The 24790-nt window shown below is 34.5% G+C and overlaps 2 protein-coding genes across 11 annotated transcripts in view; one reads left to right on the forward strand and one right to left on the reverse strand.

The window, feature by feature from the left end:
- LOC128225644 (aryl hydrocarbon receptor nuclear translocator homolog) overlaps positions 1-22566 on the reverse strand; it is a 44750-nt gene extending 22184 nt beyond the window's left edge. Inside the window, exons 1-4 of one of the 4 annotated variants that reach the window (XM_052935549.1) lie at positions 22367-22566; positions 8678-8735; positions 5726-5800; positions 4072-4137 (exon numbers count right to left, since the gene is read on the reverse strand). In XM_052935549.1, the coding sequence (XP_052791509.1) occupies positions 4072-4137; positions 5726-5800; positions 8678-8735; positions 22367-22406 (239 nt within the window). In that variant the 5' untranslated portion in view covers positions 22407-22566. Of the gene's footprint in view, positions 1-4071; positions 4138-5725; positions 5801-8677; positions 8736-18534; positions 18879-22366 lie in introns of those variants that run through there. The other 3 variants (XM_052935547.1, XM_052935550.1, XM_052935548.1) reach the window with 3 other exon arrangements.
- The window catches only part of LOC128225645 (DNA-directed RNA polymerase III subunit RPC3-like), a 33975-nt gene continuing 10407 nt past the window's right edge, over positions 1223-24790 (forward strand). The window contains exons 1-5 of one of the 7 annotated variants that reach the window (XM_052935553.1): positions 1223-1313; positions 15295-15319; positions 19917-20057; positions 23006-23267; positions 24441-24602. In XM_052935553.1, the coding sequence (XP_052791513.1) occupies positions 23084-23267; positions 24441-24602 (346 nt within the window). In that variant the 5' untranslated portion in view covers positions 1223-1313; positions 15295-15319; positions 19917-20057; positions 23006-23083. Of the gene's footprint in view, positions 1314-1697; positions 1748-15294; positions 15320-19156; positions 19292-19916; positions 20058-22573; positions 22840-23005; positions 23268-24440; positions 24603-24790 lie in introns of those variants that run through there. The other 6 variants (XM_052935555.1, XM_052935556.1, XM_052935554.1 and 3 more) reach the window with 6 other exon arrangements.

The following is a 24790-nucleotide window of genomic DNA, read 5'->3' on the forward strand; positions in this document are numbered from 1 at the left end:
GGTGATACAATGTTGTACAGTGATACACTGTTGTACAGTGATACAATGTTGTATGGTGATACAATGTTGTACAGTTATACAATGTTGTACAGTGATACAATGTTGTACAGTGATACAATGGTGTTCTGAGATACAATGTTGTACAGTAATACAATGTTGTACGGTGATACAATGTTGTACAGTTATACAATGTTGTACAGTGATACAATGATGTACAGTGATACAATGTTGTACAGTTATACAATGTTGTACAGTGATACAATGTTTACAGTGATACAATGTTGTACAGTGATACACTGTTGTACTGTTATACAATGTTGTACAGTGATACAATGTTGTACAGTGATACAATGGTGTTCTGAGATACAATGTTGTACAGTAATACAATGTTGTACGGTGATACAATGTTGTACAGTTATACAATGTTGTACAGTGATACAATGTTGTACGGTGATACAATGTTGTACAGTTATACAATGTTGTACAGTGGTACAATGTTGTACAGTGATACAATGTTGTACAGTGATACAATGGTGTACAGTTATACAATGTTGTACAGTGATACAATGTTGTACAGTGATACAATGTTGTACAGTGATACAATGTTGTACAGTGATACAATGGTGTTCTGAGATACAATGCTGTACAGTGATACAATGTTGTACAGTTATACAATGTTGTACAGTGATACAATGTTGTACAGTGATACAATGGTGTTCTGAGATACAATGTTGTACAGTGATACAATGTTGTACAGTTATACAATGTTGTACAGTGATACAATGTTGTACAGTGATACAATGGTGTTCTGAGATACAATGTTGTACAGTGATACAATGTTGTACAGTTATACAATGTTGTACAGTGATACAATGTTGTACAGTGATACAATGGTGTTCAGTGATTCAGTGTACAAAAGTGATACAATTTTAGTGATACAAATGACCTGCTTAAAGAGACATTATTCTTAAAAAACAAGCAACTGTTGTGTAGTTTAATCCCCTGTATTGCAATGTTTACAGCTCATATGGATTGTTGACAAGACATAGTAATATGAGTGAGATGATAACTGCACACATAATACAGTTAAAAATATGTTGTGCTTACATTCTTCAGTTTAACAAAACCCATTTTACCATATTTCATGGAAATACCACTAGTACTGTATCCACTTGTTCCATATCCGCTATGTAGTGAATATGACATTCCTACTCATGAACTCTTTGTGTTATATTTAAAAGTAATAGTAACCTAAGAGCCATAAAAATGATATAAGGTTTTAAATGTTATGAACAAAAATGTGGCTCATAAAGGTAATGGATTCCTTGTATATACCATCTTTCTGTTTTTATTATTGATATTAAAGAATTATTATATATATGATTCATTCTTTTTCTTCTCATAAAAAAATTGCAGGGCAAAATAAAAAGGTGATTTCATTTTCTGTTTTTCAATCGTTAACATGGAAAGAGAAAAAGATAAATTTAAATTGTTTTTGTTTTACAAAGGGTGAAACGAGTAGCGCTGCAACTTCCTGTTATGGGTACATGTCACTCCTTAATTATTGTTTAAATCATGTTGTTTCTGTTTTTGTTTTTCCTTATCAATAATAAACAAGAAACGCCGCAATGCGACAAAACCAGGTTTTCAATGATTGACAGAAGAACTTCAGTCTGTGTCTGTTTTTCTATTTTTAGTAACAGTGACCTTGACCATACTAGGGACCCCAAACGCAATCCCATGAAAGGTATCCATAAACTCTTCCTAGAGACCAAGTTTGGTCAAGATATGTAAACCCTTACTGAAATTATTCAGTTTCATAGATGAGTTTGACACCGCCCGGCCACCCTGCTGCCCGCTCGCCCTGCCATCCCCCCGCCCGAACAACAATATTCGTCATTCAAATAACCAGGTTTCATTTTGTGAAAACCTGGTTAAAAATAAAAAGATGGTATTATAAGCGGCCCTAATGGCTCACTTATTTTTTGAAAAGATAGAAGTAAAACACACTGTTTTTCATATTGGATGCAAATAATTTAAAAATACAAAAGGCATCTTATTAATCTTGATACAACTGCAACTTAAAATCCGTACAGTAAAATATTTACTTTTAAAGAAACAGAAAAATAAGGTTTATAATAAAATGCCTTAATTTCTCTTATTTTTCTAAGCAATAGTTAGTACTTATTTTGATCTTATACACTAATTGTTTTGAAGACCATAAATAAGCACTTTCTTTCTTAGTGCTGAACATGAAAAGCCTGTATAATTGCCAGCACACATAATAACCCACTTAATATAACCAATTAATGATTAAATATGAACCTGTCCAGCGATCCAATTGGCAAGGGCTTGAGTCTGAACACTAAATGTTTATTGCTTGGCAGCTAATGAAATCAATGGTTGTACTTAGTTTCTGTCATGATTTTAATCTTAACAATAAGGATCTCTTAACACCCTCTTGTCAATATTTACCAGAGTCGTGACTATTTTTTATTTTCAATGTAAAAGTGATTCTAAAAGCTATTTTAAATTTTATTCTAAATGATATCCCTCTAGAGATGAACAATTAATTGCACGAAAATTGAAGTGTAAGGAAAAAATAAGAAAATGCTTACAGTATATGAGTCTGTTTTTTCTCCATAATTTACAAGCTACAATCATCCACAAATTCACTTTCAATTTTGAGCTCCAGACATGGATTAAAAAATGTTTAATTCAGCTTACATGTTTTTGTATGTTGCCTTAAGATACTTGAAACAAATCAGACATGAAAATAGTGTTAAAATGATCTCCTCAAATTTGTTCATGTATTGCCATTTATAGATGAACTGTCAACATGTTTTGTTGAAATTTGAGACAATCTCCTGCCTTAGATTCAGGTAAAAAATATCTGTAAGCAGAGATTGTTATAAAACTATGCCAGGCAAACGCAAAGACTTGGCCCCTTTTACTACGTCCTCAAATAACTAGTAGTAATTTCAGTTCAAATTCATGTATTATTGCAGTAACATTTTCTGAATCACAGTTTCAAGCCAGGTTAGACATTAGAACATTGAAGTTCAATATTTATGTTCTCAGATTATATTTTATTAGCTTGTTCATGACAAGCAATTCCTTTACTGCTGTTTTTTATACTGACAGAGAAATAACTTATGTGAACGTTATTACAACAATTTAGATGATAAAAGAAAGAAATTCTGTACAGGAAAATAAAATATTTACAGGAGTGAATCGCAATAAAATTTATCACAAAACGTTTTTATATCAGCATTTTGACGACTGTTGTCCACTGTGTAGATTTACATGAGAGCACCACATGGAGTTGCCAACACAGTCCGTTTACTCTCAGTTGGTCAGGGGCCATAACTCAAGCAATATTTTAGCCAGAGTTCTGGGACTTGCTACACAGATGCCCAATGTCACTGTCAATGTGACTTTGTCTCAAATCTCATGATAAGTCCCCAGTGAAAATGTGTACTGAAATATCAGTGGTGTTTCAGTGATATTTCAGCCAAAAACATGAATAGTTAAGTGAAAGAGTTGGTAGAAATTCTATGAAATACCACTGAAATATGACCAAAATTTCATTGAAATATAACATTAAATTTACTCAATTTCAATGTTATATCAGTTATAAAATAGGAGAAAAATCCTCAAAAAAATCAGTGATATTTCAGTGAAGCTTAGTCAATATTGCAGCAAAATACCACTAATATTTCAGTAAAATTTTATTAGATTTTGATGATTTCTGTCATGGAAATCTCATTACTAATTCAGTATAATTTCACAGATTTTTTCACTTAACATTGTCAACTTTTTCAATTTAAAAATGCGATTTCAGTGAAATGAAGAACTGATATTTTTTGTTGTTATTTGGTCAAGTACCACAAACAATTTGGTACATTTTCACTGAAAGATTTCAGCATGCAGTTTCAGGAAGAAACATAAAAAAATCACAATATCATTTCAAAAAGTTTGAATCTTATCATTAATTAAAAAACAACAAGTCTTAAGTTATTTAATTATACTACAAAAGACCTCAATTTGATAGTATTGTTAAATGCTCACAATTTCCTTCTGCTTTCTATGTCAGTGTTCATTTCAGGCTGGAATAGGTCTCTTGCTTTTGATTCACTGAGGACAAATAGAAACATAAACTTCATTATACAGGAGAATCTCACCACTGGTCAGGTCCAAGTTTGCTATCCAGTTTTCACTGTATAAGATTTTCCTGACAAAGTTTAATTCTTAACAATTTTGAAAAAGTTTCAAATAGATGAAGTTTAACAAACATAATTATATTCTCCTGTTAATGAAGATGTATGTAAGTGTTGATGTAAGTCTTTCAATGAACACGGATTATCAAACTAGAGGCTGTTAAAAAGACTCACTGTTTAGTTTCCATAGAGATTAAGGTTAAACTGTGTGATACAACCTGGAGTGGATCTTTAACCCAAATGCTGACTGCTTATAATTCTGTGTTGCAGACCATTGTAATTTTGATCATTTTATCCTTTTATCAATCATGAGTTGCAATTCAGAAAGTTATTTTATCATGTAATGATATGAATACTGAAATCAAACGTTTGTGGACAGAAAGTTAAAGCTTACACAGAGTTCTTTATAATGAGTTCATTAAATGATGCTTAATTCTTTTTAATTTTCTTATTTAATTTCACAAAATATTATATCAATTTTAGTGAACAACTAAATGATATAATAATAAATATAATAATAATAATTCAGGGTATTATCAAGAAATCCAGAAAATCTGGTATTATTATTACTCTTAAATTTCACAACATTTTGGCTGACAAATAACAAAAATTCGTCCATTTTGTGATTCACGGAAATTTTATGATTTTAGTGAAATTTCAGTGAAACACACTAAAATTTCAGTAAAATTTCATTATCATTTTCACTGGGGGGATTATTTAATTCTAGATTCCATATACTAAATGCATAATCCAGGCTTGAAATGACCACCTTGTTTTAAAACAATTTCCTATCCATTTCATTTAAATAATTTAAAACATAGCATAATTTTTTATAGTAGAGTTTATTGTTTAAACTGAGTGATGGTTCAATTTTTATGTCACAAATTTAAATCAAAGTCCAGTGATGGGTTGCATTTTCAGTTGCTTTCAGATCAGAAATCATGGCAATGTTCAATGTCCAAGTCCCTTAACTGACCCAAGAAATGAAAACGATCTACAATTATTACTGCCATCCAGCTGGTCAATTAGAAAGCATGATAATGCTATATAATATGCCTGAAAATAACAGGTAATTTCATTTATTCTGACCACAAATTACGAATATATCAGTCAAGGAAAGCTAAATAATCTGTTAGCCTTGAAGCATTAACTTGACCCATTATCAATGGACTTTATTCTTGTATGGGACGCCTGCATGCATATTTTGCCCATTGACAAATAAGTGTGACCTTGAACTATAAACCTGCAGACCTGAGTCTTGTACATAATACATTATCTTTCTCAAGGTTAACATTATGTGCCAAGCAATTTAAAAATCCACATATGCATGAAAAGTTAGTCTGAAAAAGCTAAATATGACAGTTATTTTACCATAACCCCTAAGTGTAACCTTCACCTTTGATCTACAAGCCGGTGTGCCAACCATGTCAAGCTCAATGCAAGTAGGCAAAGTTAAAAGTTAATACGGTAGTCAGTGTAAATGAAATGAAATCTGAGAATCTCACCTGGCAAATTTTTCCTTGTCTGCCTGGTCACTGCTGACGTAGGACATTCCTGCCTGGCTGTCCTCATCGTCGGAACTAAAATACAGGCAAATAGTAGGTTTTACACTTCTTGATGAGCTATGAAAATATTGTTTATTGGATACATTGAATATGAAATCATTGGATGCTGCCATTTAAAAATTTACAAATGGATAGCTTTAATATACACATAATAAAACTTATAAGAATGGTTGTCATGTTACCAATTCATCTAAGAAACTGGGGCTCATTTACCATAAATAAAGATCTTAGTCATAAACTGAAACTTTCTTTGTGTCATATTTTTATCCCCCGCCGAATCGAAGGTTTCGGGAGGGGGATATTGTTTTGGCATTGTCCGTCCGTTCATCCGTCCCTCCGGTACCTAATCTTGGTAGGCATTGATCAGAAATATGTTCAAACTTAGAATGTTCCCCTTGAACAAATCTTGACCACTTGTAAAAGTGGGTCACATGGGGTCAAAAACTAGGTCACTAGGTCAAATCTTAGAAAAATCTTTGGAACAAACTAGGGGCATAATACATGGTCAAATATTCATGAAACTTAATCAGAATGTTTTCCTTGATGAACTCTTGGTCTTAAATAAAACTTGGTCACATATGATTGAAAATTAGGTCACTAGGTCAAATCTAAGAAAATTCTTGACTGGAATCATATCATGGTAATGATTGGTCAAGTTATGTTCAAAATTGGTCATGATGCACCCCTTGATGAAATACAGACCACTTAAAAAGGTGGGTCACATGGTGTCAAAAACTAGGTCACTAGGTCAAATCTTAGAAAAAAATTTGGAAAATACTAGAGGCATTATACATGGTCAAATATTCATGAAACTTAATCAGAATGTTTTCCTAAATGAAAACTGGGTCACATATGATCGAAAAATAGGTCACTAGGTGAAATCTTAGATTTTTTTTTGTCTGGAATGGATTGGTTGGATTATGTTCAAAGTTAGTCATGATGAACCATTTGATGAAATATGGACCGCTTGTAAAAGTGGGGCACATGGGGTTAAAAACTAGATCACTAGGTCAACTCTTATAAAAATCTTTGAAACACATTAGAGGCATTATGTATGGTCTAATATTCATGAAACTTGATCAGAATGTTTTCCTTGATGAACTTTTGGACATGTTTTAAACAGGGTCACATGTGATAAAAAATTAGGTCAATAGGTAAAATCTTTCAAAAATCTTGTCTGAAACTATTTTATGGTGGTGATTGGTCGGATTATGTTCAAACATGGTCAGAATGTTTGCTTGGGTTAAATTCCGACTGTGTTTTAAAAGTTGATCATATGGGTCAAAAACAAGGTCAATAGGTCAAATATTAGATAAAATACACACTAGAGGCAATCTAATATTCATGAAACTTAATCAGACTGTTTTCCTTGATTGTTGTTGAATAGAGGCAATTTAATATTCATGAAACTTAATCAGACTGTTTTCCTTGATTGTTGTTGAATATTTTGAAACTGGGTCACATGGGGTCAGAAACCAGGTCAGTAGGTGAAATCTTTGAAAAATTGTGTCCCAAACCAAACATTGGTATTGAATAGTCAGTTATGTTCAAATTTGGTCAGAATGTTTGCGTTAATGAAATCTTACAAGAGCTTTAAAATTGGTCACATGGGGTAAAAAACTAAGTCACTAGGTCATATCTTACAGAAATCTTGGGAACACTCAAGAGGCAATACATCTGCACTAATTTCCATGAAACTTCAATCAGAATGTTTGCCTCGATGAAATCTTGGAATAGTTTGAAACTAGTAGGTCATGAGGGGTCAAAAATGAGGTCACTGGGTCAAATCTTAAAAAAACTTGCGGACACTCTTGAGGCTATATTTTTTGCAATATATCTGGACCAATCTTCATGAAACTTGATCAGAATGTTTGCCTTGATGAAATCTTAGATTAATTTGGAACTGGGTAACATGAAGTCATAAACTAGGTTTCTTGGTCAATTCTAAATGCTACATCATATACAATATTTTTTTTTATTTCAAACAGTTGCAATCAAACTCAAACTCATATATAACTATTTCACCAACAATTGATTTCCATTTCTTGACTTAGCCCATCAGGCGGGGGATATCAATTCAACGAACTTTGCTTGTTAATTTTGCTACATATTTGCATAATTGAACTTTTAGCCAGTATTAACAAGAGAAAGTCACAGACTGCCATCAGTGTCTTCTTCGGCACTTTTTTGGTCTGAAAATCGGCCCAATTACCCTCCTGAAAAAGTATATACTTCCCCCCTTACCAGGTGATTTTTTTTTTTCATTCTCTTTTTTTTGAGCATTGATCTCTAAAAATTTAGCAAATGTAGCAATAAAATGCCATTCATGAATATGTCAATGGGTTTGTTCAATAAAAGGTTTGAAAACAATTTGAACATTTTATTAATCATGTAAATATTTTCCCCTTTTTGTCAAAATGAAGCTTATTCCCCTATAAATTGGCCCCACCACCATTCCCTTAAAACGTGGAAATACACTTGCCATATCCCCCACCAAATAAAGAATAGTGTCTCCTTTGCATTTAACAGAGGATAGGAACTAGACAAAGGACAATAACATTAAGATTGCTAATCAAGTAAAGTTTTTTGTTCTGTTTCACTGCACTTCTCCTCTATAAGATCTATCTGTATATGAAGTTTGCAGTCAATACCTAAGACTTTTGGCGGACGAAAATGCTAAGGTCACAAGCACATACACGCCTCTCATTTCTATATCGCCTAAGGATGAAAATAAACACAAATTTTGATTTGCAAGGGGAAAAAAATCAAAATCTTGCCATTTGTGTTGCTTATATAAACATACAATTATTGATGTCTTGAGATATTTTAATGAAACAGGGTCCCAGTATTAAAATCTGTATTTCAGATCTACTTAAATTTGTAATGACATACTCTCTACTGCTTGAAGTGCCTTTGCGTTTCTTGTTGCTTTTCACACTGTCAGGAGTTCCTGAAATAAACAAACACACACATGTACAGTAGACATTATTGCAAACAATTCATAGCCCATAATAAACACATGGATGTATTGTAGATGAAATATCACACAATACACACACACATGCACTGTAGAAGTAATAGCCAACAATACACATACTCATGTAGTGTAGAGGTAATAGCCAACAATACACACTCATGTACTGTAGAGGTAATAGCCAACAATACACACACTCATGCACTGTAGAGGTAATAGCCAACAATACACACATATGCACTGTAGAGGTAATAGCCAACAATACACACACTCATGTACTGTAGAGGTAATAGCCAACAATACACACTCATGCACTGTAGAGGTAATAGCCAACAATACACACATATGCACTGTAGAGGTAATAGCCAACAATACACACACTCATGTACTGTAGAGGTTATAGCCAACAATACACACACTCATGTACTGTAGAGGTAATAGCCAACAATACACACACTCATGTACTGTAGAGGTAATAGCCAACAATACACACATATGCACTGTAGAGGTAATAGCCAACAATACACACACTCATGTACTGTAGAGGTAATAGCCAACAATACACACATATGCACTGTAGAGGTAATAGCCAACAATACACACACATATGCACTGTAGAGGTAATAGCCAACAATACACACTCATGCACTGTAGAGGTAATAGCCAACAATACACACACTCATGTTCTGTAAAGGTACCGGTAATAGCCAAATACACACTCTCATGTTCTGTAAAGGTACCGGTAATAGCCAAATACACACTCTCATGTTCTGTAAAGGTACCGGTAATAGCCAAATACACACTCTCATGTTCTGTAAAAGTACCGGTAATCGCCAAATACACACTCTCATGTTCTGTAAAGGTACCGGTAATAGCCAAATACACACACTTATGTTCTGTAAAGGTACCGGTAATAGCCAACAATACACACACTCATGTTCTGTAATGGTACCGGTAATAGCCAAATACACACTCTCATGTTCTGTAAAGGTACCGGTAATAGCCAAATACACACTCTCATGTTCTGTAAAGGTACCGGTAATAGCCAAATACACACTCTCATGTTCTGTAAAGGTACCTGTAATAGCCAAATACACACACTCATGTTCTGTAAAGGTACCGGTAATAGCCAAATACACACTCTCATGTTCTGTAAAGGTACCGGTAATAGCCAAATACACACACTCATGTTCTGTAATGGTACCGGTAATAGCCAAATACACACTCTCATGTTCTGTAAAGGTACCGGTAATAGCCAAATACACACACTCATGTTCTGTAAAGGTACCGGTAATAGCCAAATACACACACTCATGTTCTGTAAAGGTACCGGTAATAGCCAAATACACACACTCATGTTCTGTAAAGGTACCGGTAATAGCCAAATACACACTCTCATGTTCTGTAAAGGTACCGGTAATAGCCAAATACACACTCTCATGTTCTGTAAAGGTACCGGTAATAGCCAAATACACACACTCATGTTCTGTAAAGGTACCGGTAATAGCCAAATACACACACTCATGTTCTGTAATGGTACCGGTAATAGCCAAATACACACTCTCATGTTCTGTAATGGTACCGGTAATAGCCAAATACACACACTCATGTTCTGTAAAGGTACCGGTAATAGCCAAATACACACTCTCATGTTCTGTAAAGGTACCAGTAATAGCCAAATACACACTCTCATGTTCTGTAAAGGTACCGGTAATAGCCAAATACACACTCTCATGTTCTGTAAAGGTTATAGCCAACAATACACACACATGTAATGTAGAGGTAATAGACAACAATACACACTCATGTACTGTAGAGGTAATAGCCAACAATACACACTCATGTACTGTAGAGGTAATAGCCAACAATACACACTCATGTAGTGTAGAGGTAATAGCCAACAATACACACACATGCACTGTATAGGTAATAGCCAACAATACACACTCATGCACTGTAGAGGTAAAAGCCAACAATACACACTCATGTACTGTAGAGGTAATAGCCAACAATACACACACATGTACTGTAGAGGTAATAGCCAACAATACACACTCATGCACTGTAGAGGTAATAGCCAACAATACACACACTCATGCACTGTAGAGGTAATAGCCAACAATACACACTCATGCACTGTAGAGGTTATAGCCAACAATACACACTCATGCACTGTAGAGGTTATAGCCAACAATACACACTCATGCACTGTAGAGGTTATAGCCAACAATACACACTCATGTACTGTAGAGGTTATAGCCAACAATACACACACTCATGTACTGTAGAGGTAATAGCCAACAATACACACACTCATGTACTGTAGAGGTTATAGCCAACAATACACACACTCATGTACTGTAGAGGTAATAGCCTACAATACACACACTCATGTACTGTAGAGGTAATAGCCAACAATACACACACTCATGTACTGTAGAGGATATAGCCAACAATACACACACTCATGTACTGTAGAGGTAATAGCCTACAATACACACATATGCACTGTAGAGGTAATAGCCAACAAAACACACTCATGTACTGTAGAGGTAATAGCCAACAATACACACACTCATGTACTGTAGAGGTAATAGCCAAATACACACACTCATGTTCTGTAAAGGTTATAGCCGACAATATACACACGTGCAATGTAGAGGTTATAGCCAACAGTACTCACACTCATGTACTGTAAGGGTAATAACCAACAATACACACACTCATGTTCTGTAAAGGTACTGGTAATAGCCAAATACACACTCTCATGTTCTGTAAAGGTTATAGCCAACAATACACACACATGCAATGTAGAGGTAATAGCCAACACTACTCACACTCATGTACTGTAGAGGTAATAGCCAACAATACACATGTGTAATGTAGAGGTAATAGCCAACAATACACACACAAGTATTGTAGAGGTTATAGCCAACGATACACACACTCATGTTCTGTAAAGGTACCTGTAATAGCCAAATACACACACTCATGTTCTGTAAAGGTACCGGTAATAGCCAAATACACACACTCATGTTCTGTAAAGGTATCGGTAATAGCCAAATACACACTCTCATGTTCTGTAAAGGTACCTGTAATAGCCAAATACACACACTCATGTTCTGTAAAGGTACCTGTAATAGCCAAATACACACACTCATGTTCTGTAAAGGTACCGGTAATAGCCAAATACACACTCTCATGTTCTGTAAAGGTACCTGTAATAGCCAAATACACACACTCATGTTCTGTAAAGGTACCGGTAATAGCCAAATACACACTCTCATGTTCTGTAAAGGTACTTGTAATAGCCAAATACACACTCTCATGTTCTGTAAAGGTACTTGTAATAGCCAAATACACACTCTCATGTTCTGTAAAGGTACCTGTAATAGCCAAATACACACACTCATGTTCTGTAAAGGTACCGGTAATAGCCAAATACACACTCTCATGTTCTGTAAAGGTACCGGTAATAGCCAAATACACACACTCATGTTCTGTAAAGGTACCGGTAATAGCCAAATACACACTCTCATGTTCTGTAAAGGTACCGGTAATAGCCAAATACACACTCTCATGTTCTGTAAAGGTACCTGTAATAGCCAAATACACACTCTCATGTTCTGTAAAGGTACCGGTAATAGCCAAATACACACTCTCATGTTCTGTAAAGGTTATAGCCAAATACACACTCTCATGTTCTGTAAAGGTACCGGTAATAGCCAAATACACACTCTCATGTTCTGTAAAGGTACCGGTAATAGCCAAATACACACACTCATGTTCTGTAAAGGTACCGGTAATAGCCAAATACACACTCTCATGTTCTGTAAAGGTACCGGTAATAGCCAAATACACACACTCATGTTCTGTAAAGGTACCGGTAATAGCCAAATACACACTCTCATGTTCTGTAAAGGTACCGGTAATAGCCAAATACACACTCTCATGTTCTGTAAAGGTACCGGTAATAGCCAAATACACACACTCATGTTCTGTAAAGGTACCGGTAATAGCCAAAGACACACTCTCATGTTCTGTAAAGGTACCTGTAATAGCCAAAGACACACTCTCATGTTCTGTAAAGGTACCTGTAATAGCCAAAGACACACTCTCATGTTCTGTAAAGGTACCTGTAATAGCCAAATACACACTCTCATGTTCTGTAAAGGTACCTGTAATAGCCAAATACACACACTCATGTTCTGTAAAGGTACCGGTAATAGCCAAATACACACTCTCATGTTCTGTATAGGTACCTGTAATAGCCAAATACACACACTCATGTTCTGTAAAGGTACCGGTAATAGCCAAATACACACTCTCATGTTCTGTAAAGGTACAAGTAATAGCCAAATACACACTCTCATGTTCTGTAAAGGTACCGGTAATAGCCAAATACACACTCTCATGTTCTGTAAAGGTACCGGTAATAGCCAAATACACACTCTCATGTTCTGTAAAGGTACCGGTAATAGCCAAATACACACACTCATGTTCTGTAAAGGTACCGGTAATAGCCAAATACACACTCTCATGTTCTGTAAAGGTACCGGTAATAGCCAAATACACACTCTCATGTTCTGTAAAGGTACCGGCAATAGCCAAATACACACTCTCATGTTCTGTAAAGGTACCGGTAATAGCCAAATACACACTCTCATGTTCTGTAAAGGTACCGGTAATAGCCAAATACACACTCTCATGTTCTGTAAAGGTACCGGTAATAGCCAAATACACACTCTCATGTTCTGTAAAGGTACCGGTAATAGCCAAATACACACTCTCATGTTCTGTAAAGGTACCGGTAATAGCCAAATACACACACTCATGTTCTGTAAAGGTACCGGTAATAGCCAAATACACACTATTATGTTCTGTAAAGGTACCGGTAATAGCCAAATACACACTCTCATGTTCTGTAAAGGTACCGGTAATAACCAAATACACACTATTATGTTCTGTAAAGGTACCGGTAATAGCCAAATACACACACTCATGTTCTGTAAAGGTACCGGTAATAGCCAAATACACACTCTCATGTTCTGTACACACGTGCAATGTAGAGGTTATAGCCAACAGTACTCACACTCATGTACTGTAAGGGTAATAGCCAACAATACACACACTCATGTTCTGTAAAGGTACTGGTAATAGCCAAATACACACTCTGATGTTCTGTAAAGGTTATAGCCAACAATACACACACGTGCAATGTAGAGGTAATAGCCAACAGTACTCACACTTATGTACTGTAGAGGTAATAGCCAACAATACACATGTGTAATGTAGAGGTAATAGCCAACAATACACATGTGTAATGTAGAGGTAATAGCCAACAATACACATGTGTAATGTAGAGGTAATAGCCAACAATACACATGTGTAATGTAGAGGTAATAGCCAACAATACACACACGTGTAATGTAGAGGTAATAGCCAACAATACACACACACACACACACACACACACACGCACACATGTACTGTAGAGGTAAAAGCCAACAATACACTCATGTGTTCTGTAGAGGTAATAGGGTAAGCCAACAAAAACAAGTGTTTGTGAATATTTTCAGTAAAGTGAACACATGAATGGAGTCAATGAAGAGTGGAACATCAAGTTCAGAAATAATATATTTTATAATTCAATATGCAAGAGAAATACCTTACAAATACCTTACAACTTCATAATTATGCAACATTAAAGAAGAGATTGAGCTGTACAATTTTGTTCAACATGGTACTTAAGAGAAAACTACTTTCACCTTATACCCACTCATTGGTTCTTCAATCTAAACATGGTAACTGCTTGAAGCCTTTTGAGGCTTTTCAAACTCCTCAAGAAAATTCAAAACATGCAAACTCACAAGTGCAGCCACTTTGCCTTTTCGACCCTCCAAATATTAAAGTGTTCAATGGGCAATTAGGTAAAGTAACTCCATCATAACATTCAACTGCACTAGCACAAGAAAAATTCTCATTGGTTTTCTTCAACAATCTCAAGTGAAATGAATTATATGTACATGTACACGATTGACACAGGGTACATGTATAACACAATTTGATGCTTACTGCAGCCAATTGTATAAAACTTGGGTTTAGTTGTCCACAGGTTAGGCTAGTTTGTATATTGAAATGATTCGATTGGTTAATATATTATTTTTTTTATCAATAAACATTTTGGCTACCTTTGACCAAACCAAAAAGTTAACCAGTTATATACAAATATTTACACCATAACTTCCATTCAAATGAACTGCCTTTCGACAACGATTATCATCCGATGAACGCAACATGTTCGTATTAGTTCTGATCGCAATTCATCACATAACAATATACATGAAAATTGTTGATCTTGTTTTTGTTTGTTTTTTGTTAGCAGGTCCCATAAAATATAACATTTTAGAAAGTGTTAATTCATGATATTTATTATGTATTGCTGCCATTAATTTTACGTTTAAAAGTTATTTCAAGTGGTTGATCTTTTCCTGCCTTATAGTGACATCATTTGATAAATTGTTTTCGGTTACAGTTGGGTCGTTCTATTTACAAAACGGGTAAGAAAGGATTATTCAATATTGAAACGTTTTCTTAAATGAAATGAAGTATTTTTTTAACAATTAAGGCCACTACTTTTATATAAATTGGTTTACAAAACCGGCGGGTCTAATTTTCCGAAAAGTACAAAAAAAATAAAAAATGAATTTCACTTTTTTTTCCAAATTATTTTCCCGACCGTATTAATTTTGGTGCGAAACGAAAGAAAAACAAACGGTAAGAGTACGAATGCAGTCGATTTTGACTGGTTTGTTGTTCCGTAGCGGTATTCGCCAATTTATAGTGATAGCATGTGAGCCAGTCAACAGTTATGGCAGCACCGTTGGCAATGGCGGAATTGACGATAGCAGTCATTCTTTGTATGAAATAATTAATTAAAATATGCAGGAGCTGTTAAAATAACAATAGCAATAAACATTGGCAAATTTAACAGCTGACACAAACAATAACTGTCACGTGATTGTTGTTTTTCCCCGCCAATTTAGATCATGAAAATATTGTTGTTTATAGATAAAAAATAAAAGTGTCAGCGGCTGCCATCGAATTAGTAGACACAAATATCTGTAAATTATGTGTGAAAAAAACATTTTATAACATTTTATGGTTAAATATCAAATAACAGTGCACTAAGTGGGAATGGTGAAATCGAAAGTAAAATTTCTAAGTTGACACCGGTGACCTAGTTTCACAAGTTCGGTCGGTGGTGTTTATGGATTTTAAATCACAAAATGGTTTGGAAATACTTGTCATTGAGTCAATGTAAAGCTTGTGTTTATTTTAGATTACATGTTTGTTTGGGTTAATAGTAGAGTAAAAACAATGAAAGAGTTGAACACATGTCTCAATGGCATTTTAATACTAATGCCATGAGTTGTGTGCAAAACATTTAGATAAAACATGGACTTATAATAGGTCCGTGGATAAAATAACACGGAAAACTATTTTGAATAAGTCCATTTCAATTTGTAATGAACTTGATATTTCACTATAAATGAGATTTGTTGTTGTAACCAAAGAATACTCTTTAAAATGAAAAATAAACAAGTATAGATGCCCTGTGAACTCGTGTATACACAAAATGGCGGAGTTGGAAGAAGATGAAAATATCCGATACATAATTATGGATTTCTCTGTTACTATCATTGGTACATAAAGTTAAGTCACATGCTAGATTTATAAATTTGTTATGTGATTTTTATGTACTGATGTGGTAATTTGCTGCAAGATTTGAATTTGAAATGGATTTGGTGAACATCCCATGGTAAATATCCCGGTCCGAAAATATCCGAACTTAGCATGGACCGAGTTACACACAACTAGGACCCACCATGGTAAAGGTTATTAAAACTCAAATCTAGGTCTAGTTTGGTTTTTAGTTTTTCAGGAATTGCTTTCACAAAGTTAAAGCTCAAATGTCTTCATAAAATGTTACTTCCTTATTTACAAAATGGTAATTATTTCACTTTATTGGCATTTTCCAATATTGAAATAACTGAAACAATGTTTAGAAAATAGTATGTATTGTTTTAATACAGTGCATTTTTTTGTATTTTAATGCGTAAAATTGCCTTCTCTTTTTTTCAATTTAATATTGTTCAGTTTAGTGTTCTGCATTCACTTTTGCTTTATCATACCCTTGAAGCTTAACAAATGTCTTGCTGAGTGATATTCAATGTATCTTTGATAAAAAGTGTAGTTTATACATGTAAACATGTTTTATAGTCAATTTCATTGATGTTTTATATGCACAGTATGTAAGATTTAAACTGTGTGTTTAATTAGAATTTTGAAACTTTGAGTGTATTAAAACATGCATTAATAGCAGTTTAAAAATTTAAAATGTCATGTAAATGATATAAATATTCAATGTTTTTATGTTGTTCTCTGATTTTTACCCTTTAAGAGTATGTTTTGTGACTTTTTTCCTTTTTTTTTTTTTTTTTTTCGACCGCCCGGTGGACATTTTTCCCAAAAATTCTTGTAAACCAAAAAATAAAAAAGGAGTGGCCTAATGCATGAAATAATGAATTATTGGTGTAAACATAAGTAATTAATTGCGGGGTTGATGTCATTATCTGGGATATGAACGCAATTTGGCTCCACACACTTTGACCAGCCCAATTGTGTTTATACCGGCAGATAATGACATCAACCCCGCAATTCATTCCTTAAATGACTGCAGAACTATAAGTTACATACTAGTATGGTTTGTGATGTCAAAATTGGATTTCGTCTGAAGTAAAAAGCAGCTCAAAGCAAAAAAGGAAAACGCCATATTTTTAATTTTCTGACCAATTTTAATAAAACTTTATTTACTCCAAATGGAGAAGTGTACACTACACTGGGTTATGGAGATTTATGTTGTACATTGCAATGGTTTTGCAAATTACGTGGGCCAAGTTGTTTGCTCACCCTGTGGATATATAATGATCTCATGAACTTGCATCGGATGTGCAAATACTGTTTGATGTGATTGCAATCCTATTTTGTACTAAAATGCAATTTGTTTTTGGTAATAACAAAATTGATTTATGCAATCACAGCCCCATACACCCCATACATTTTGCAAAAACTACCGGTATGCAATGAACAATCTCATTAACCAAGTGTAGTGTACACTTTTTTCTTACACAGACAGTGATATATTTAGGAAAATTTAAGACTTACAGCTATTTTCCATTTCGAATCTAACCGCTTTTATTTAAGGGGATATCCAAATGTGATGTCGCTAACAATGTGGTATGACCACAATGAGCACTTAAAGAATTATATTATAATTTTTACATAAGGAGATGATGACATGAAGTACCCTGCAATTGCAAATGTAAAAAAACGAAAAATGGGATGGGGAGGGGTAATCTGTTTCACAATACTTTGAAAGATAGCATTGCTGTAAAGATATTGTTCACATGCATTGAACAAGAAAACACATAAATAATGGGACTACCAAGTACATTGTGATTTAGGAAGACTCAGTTGAAGAGCCTTTGACAGGGGTGATGATCCTGTTGTTTGAAACATTTATATAAGTTATTAAGTGTTTATGTCAGGAAATGGGTCACAGAGAAAAAAAAGGAATCAAACAGGAAATAAAATACCAAAGACATCCAACAGGACATAATATAGTAGATGAAGCCAGTCAGGCTCAAACACAAGCATAGAAAGCAATAACTAATCAACCCCACTAGGGATTCCCTGTATCATAATCGAGTACCAGGAAAATGTTGGTTGTCATAGTTCCAGGGGGAGAGGGCGCAGGTGGGTGGGGAAGTTGTTTCTAAGCTGCCATAAGACGATCTCCGGCCTAGCGTGTTCTGCTGCTGCTGCTGCTGCTGTTGCTGGTAGTTCCAAGAGGCATAGTCTACATTCCGACTGTAGTCTGGAACATGCTGGCCACCCGGCTGTTGATAGGCCATTGTGTTGTGTATAACAGAATAATTTGTCCAGTATTTACATCACAAATTCCACTTGATTAATATGCTAGAGAAACCCTTTTAAACGCACAACTTTGAATACATAAACTGGATTTCCCCTTTCTTCTCTCGTCTTCTTTTTTGAAAACACTATGTGATAAAATGAATTTTCAGAATCTAAAATGTTTGATTGTAGCTTTTATAATTTTTATCTTCCTTGTTCTGTATAGATACAATGTATCTTCATTAGAGGTCCATTAAGGTGGCAAATTTAAAAATCCTTTTTCTGATTAACAATGTAATACTATCACCATGAAGAAGTGCACTTAGGAAGACAACATCCACAGCATTTTATAAGGAAGATATGAGTGGCAGTGAATTTCCGTTCAACAGTTTCTCGCACATAATCAAGGCACTAGCTTACTTTATAGCACAGCTAGTAAGTGGATGTTACGGTCGTAGTTTCCATATAACAAAACAACTCAGCAACAGTTAATGGCACCTCTAACGGAGCCATTTAATGAGGGATGGTATTTAAAGCCACTCTTCCATATACAGGTGAGGATGGTGAAATTGATGGTTTGTGCAGAGAAGTTTTCCAATATTACAATATTCTGCTAGAAATTGAAAAAAAATACTGTGAAAACATCCTGATGTTAATCGTGTTGTAAAACCAGGATTCAAATGTGAAAGCAGATTTTTTTCCATTAGCAGAAGTTCTATAGAGAATCATAAACAACATCCTTGGCTGTAATTAATCACTTTGTGTTTGTGTGTCACCAGTCTGTTATTTACCCTTAAAATAAATTATGCTATAAGGGAAAGCTTTTTAATTTTTTTCCAAATATATCAGTTTACAAATACTTCTGTTAACAATAAATATTATTCGTTCTGTGAAACATAACATTCTTTTTAAAAATCATTTAAAACAAATGGCTAATATGATATTTAAGATGATTTTAAACACTGAGGAGTATTATGCAGTGTCTAAATTACGTTGGACTAACATCATGACCACAAAAATCACAGCTTTGTCGGTGAAAAAAAGGGCATACTCATTGTTCCAAAAAATTTAGGATCTACAGAATAGGTGAAAATAAGTAAAATAATTTATATTCATGCTTTTTGTTTTTTCTGAGATTTGTTTCCTTAAGGCCCAAAACTCGTTACAGATCATTTTTAGTTTCACAGCAAGCAGAAAGTTCAACAGTTTAATACACCAGTACTGCAAGTCAAACAGCTCACAATCTGACGGTGCTACCATTATATTGTGCTGTGAGTTGTCCGGGGATTGAGATTTGCGTCCATATTGACAAAATTAAAGGTAAGTGTGGGTTTTGTCAAATTTCTGTCAATTCCATACATATTACATTCACTTTGCAAAAAATCTGACCTTGTTAATTCACTTGAAATTGAACATTGCAAATCTCCATGCACATAGAAGCATGCTCAAAAAGAGGCTCGTTAACGATGAAAAGTTGCAGAACTCAATCATGTAGCATTTACTTTATTTTGCATTTTTTTCTACATTTTGTGCAAAAATTGGGGTGGGGGATAGGATGATTGCTTTGTCTGCCTCTGGAGAAGTTCATGGTTCAAAACCAATCTCCAATCACCATTGGAAATTATACTTACAGTCAAAATATGTTTTCATATAAAATATGAGCAGTGCTGGAGTGGAAGTGTGGCATTGACTGCAGTTTTTTTAATTTCATGCCTGGGCTGAACATGAATACTGACCTCCACCATTTATTAGCCTTTTAAGCATGCAATCATTCTTATTTTCTACAATGAGCTATTTATTTTAGGATAAATAAAGCAGAAAAATCAAGCTGACCAGTTTATCAAGCAAACAAAGAAAACAATGAGATGAAGCATTTATGTTAAGTCCAATTTTGATCAGTAAGCTGAGACTTTTTGGACAAGTTTAAAGTTAGGTAAAGAGTGTCATTTTAGGGTTACCTTTACAGAGTTACCTGCCTTATAGTATATAGTTACTTAGGAAACTGCTTAACACAGTAGATCTACTTTCTGCCAACAAAATTAAATAATTGCCTGCTCACATTCTGCAGTTTTATTTTCGGCCCTCTGAGGCTGATCAGTAACCAAGGGGATTATGATGGTGTTCCTCGAAGGTGTTAACTCCATGAAACTTAATAAAAACCAATATTAAATTTAGTTTGAATAAAAATGTCCATTGATTATGATGGCTACAGTAAATAGCTGTTATTGTTTTCCGTCTGGCCTTTTAATTTAGTTTTCAGATCCACTTCCTAGAAAGTATTTGATAAATATTAAAATATTACATTTTGCATGAAGGTAGCTTACCAGCAGTCATATTTGCCCACGCATTTCAGAACATGACTTTTGCTCTTGTTGACAATGTTTGATTATATCATGACTGAATTATGGCATTTTATTTCGATAAAGTATACACATTATAAAAACGTTACACCCGAAAAAGGCTAAGTTACTACTTAAAGATTTTCGGAAAATCACAACTGAAAGTGACTGGGATCAAACACATGATGAATGTTCACAGTGCATATATGGTTGTCACGTTTTCTGTGAAAAATTTCCAAAAAAGTCACTAGCTATTTTAAACCACCAGAAATGAAAATATAATATTATACTCTACATTGTATTGATAAAGTGCATGACATCAGAGACAGAGGTCATGGTTCAGTTGTGTAAAAAATATTGGCAGGGATGTGATTGACCTGGCAACTGAAGGGCTGAAACAATTTCGGCCAAGGGTTCTCACAGTGCTTTAGGTGTCAAAAGCACACTGCCACCGAAGAAAAACTGGCTTTTTAGAAGCTCTTTTGAGGGCTCTCCCGACTTCCATTTAGAAGCAAACTGTAATATCAACTTAAACAACGGAAAGCAACCAAATAACTTTTTTATCAGTATGTTATGTACATACATGTGAGGATAAAAACAAATAACTCCTCAATGAGAAATATTTGTTTCTTGCTTATCCCATCAGACACAAAGTTCTGCTGCAGGGTTATAAAATAAATTATATTTCACAATTTCTGACCCGACCATTCATATTAAACTCTGCGGTAAACAGCAACTTGGAAGAACTCCTGGGATTTCATTATGGGAAACAATTTAACCCTTGAAAGAAACCTGCCAATTTCTGCTCTATCTCTCGGATTGAGCGTGAAAAGTGGATCTAACTTGGTGAGTGCATGTAAACTCTTTCTAAGTTTTATTGAAATTTAAAAGTTATTTGGCAGAAACGGTTGGCAACGGAATCTGAACATATCAAGGTTTAGGGAGTTCCAATCCGGTCTCAAAAAAAGCGGTTATGAGATGTATACTGAAAAGTGTCAGCTATATAAGGCACTTCCTCCAACCACCTTGCACTTGGGCTAGTTAATGATACAAAAGCTTCAATCTCAATTCCATGCATGCACTTTTTCTTTCACTTTTAATCCTATGTGTAACCTTAAAATCAACTTATATATTGAGACAGTTTAAGATTATCAGCCAAAGCACATATCAAATTCTGATGTTCATATAGAAATTAGGTCAGTTTTGTCACGATTATCACGCTTATAAGAATCTGGTTTTATTTCATTTGTATTGTCATTAAACATACCAAGTATTCAATGAGATACTGACCTGATCCACAGGGTCCTGGGGACAGTGACGCGCTGGCCATTTAATTATGTGAGTGTTATAACGAATAATTCTTATTTTTGACACATAAACAATGAAAATTGGTTAAAACAATTAACGTCCATTTATTTTAGACTGGGTGATTATTTCTATAAATGTCATATGTTTTTTCTGTTACTTTTAATGAGCGTCTAATGATTTATTCGCAATAAACCAGTCTATGACAATAATATATTTGTTGTAAAAATAGCGAACTACAGTGTTTCCGGTTTCATTTTAAGGCTCAAGTTTAGACGCAAGTTTAGTACCCTCCAGTTTGCGTCATTAAAATGGCAATTTCTATGTCAAAAAATTGCAAATGTATACTTCATGATCATTTTGGTGAACTTGCAGAAACTGTTGGCTATTACCTTTCTCGAAAAAGCGCATGTCACCTCAGAGATATCATTAATGGAACTAAAGTTCCAGTTGACAGGGTACATGTATAATATTTCTATTATTATATTGTACTAGTATTTCTAATGTAATAGAATAAGTCTATAAAAATAACTTTTATGGACTAGTCTGACATCTAAATTGGCTATCCCACTAGACTACATAACATTGTTTTATTCGAAATAACTTTGTTATATTGTAATTCAGGTTAAAAAAGTTCTTTCAATACTTATTCAACAAAACCTGGTAGAATTCGAGAAGAACAAGCGAGGACAGACAGAGTACATGTTGAACCATGATCGGGTAATGTGGCGGAACCGTATCCCTCGTTACATTCACTGTGGGAAGAGTTTGTACGGAGATGCAGCAGAGCTAGTTATAGAAGACATCGTCCAAAATGGCCAGGTTACCATGATAGACACAGTGGAAAATGTCACTGACAAGCTGAATGAAGCTCTGGAAAATGCAGGTTAGTTAGCATATTGCTTATTGTTTGGCAATAAATCAGCATATGCAAGTTTGTTTTACTTGAGATGTTGATAAATATAAGTGGTTAAAAAATGTGTTTCTTGTTTTGCAAGTATCAGTATTTAAAATGTAAGCTATTGTACTAATTTCACCACTAATGTTGATAAATACCAGACTAATTGTGAGGGATGTATTTGTATCACTATTACATGTATTTGATTGTTTATTAATGTATTTCTATGCCTGTAAAGTGATCTGCTTATAAGACGACACCCTAACTTTGCCCATGAAATCAGGTGTTTTTTGTATGTACTGGCTTATAAGATAGAGTTGATTTTAAAATCATATCCAGCTCTTCAATTTCTCCAAGTCTGTGATAATGGTCAATTATCAACTAAATTTGTTGATTTGCCTGAAGAAAATCGCTGATTGTCTTGTCAACTGTGAGCACTCTAATGAGGAGGTAGGTTAATAATAGAACATGGTAACATGGTTAAGGATTTATTTAACGTAACTTATTTTTGTACACCCAAAGGTTCATTCATATTTGCAGTTAATTCAGACATTTCAGCAATGATTTGAAGATTCTCAGACGACGATTATTGATGACTTAAATTAGGTGAAATAAATAACCATTGATGATTGCGGATAAATGAATGTTACAATTAATGAAATGTGTATTGAAACCTACCGTTTAGCCTACATGATATACGCAAAGCCTAATCGTAAGAAAAAAGTAAGTTTTATTTCAGATATAGAAAAAACAACACTGCGAATATATCCAAAATATTTTCATAATAAAGGCAGCAAAATGTGTCTCCTGTGATCAACCATGTGTTTAGACTGATAACAACGGTTTGCCAATTAGAAGATATCTAGTGTTCATTGTTTTGAAAAAAAAGCAGAAGGTTGCCTTAATCCGATGGTTGTGATCTTGTCTCTTTTGTTGTCAACACATAATAAATCGGTCAGTCGAATACCGTATGTTGAATATTTCTGATTCTGTCTCGATTCTTTCTAAATTTCTTATTGCCTCGGTCATAAGACGGGCCCCCTACTTTCAGGTTAATATCTGGACCAATAGTCCTGTTTTATAAGTGGTAAATAAATACGGTATTGTTTTCTTCTTTTGTCACTGTTTATCAGTTACAAATGACTGATAATATCAATTCAGGTCACCCGAAGATAGATGTAAGTGTGGTGTATGAGAAGTTCAAGTGCCTGGCCCAGACCCACTTCCTCCAGCAGTGTGTGAACCCACTGGACCCACCTCTCAAGAATGAGATGGACGAGCGGGATGTCACCAGCCTCTACACTGTGCCACCACTCACTTCTGGTGTGGGATTGAGGGGGGGATATTGTATTATTGTACTTTTGTACAATGTGTCCTTCAAGCCATTGGGTAGAATAGTGGTGAACTGAGCATTCTTTAAGTTCAAATCTCTAACTTTGCTGTACAAATGCGATTGGCCATGCACACACATAAAAACATACATATAATACAAAACAAGATAGTGAGTGACA

This window comes from Mya arenaria, chromosome 3 (assembly GCF_026914265.1).
Source record: "Mya arenaria isolate MELC-2E11 chromosome 3, ASM2691426v1".
In the NCBI taxonomy this organism is placed as follows: domain Eukaryota; kingdom Metazoa; phylum Mollusca; class Bivalvia; order Myida; family Myidae; genus Mya; species Mya arenaria.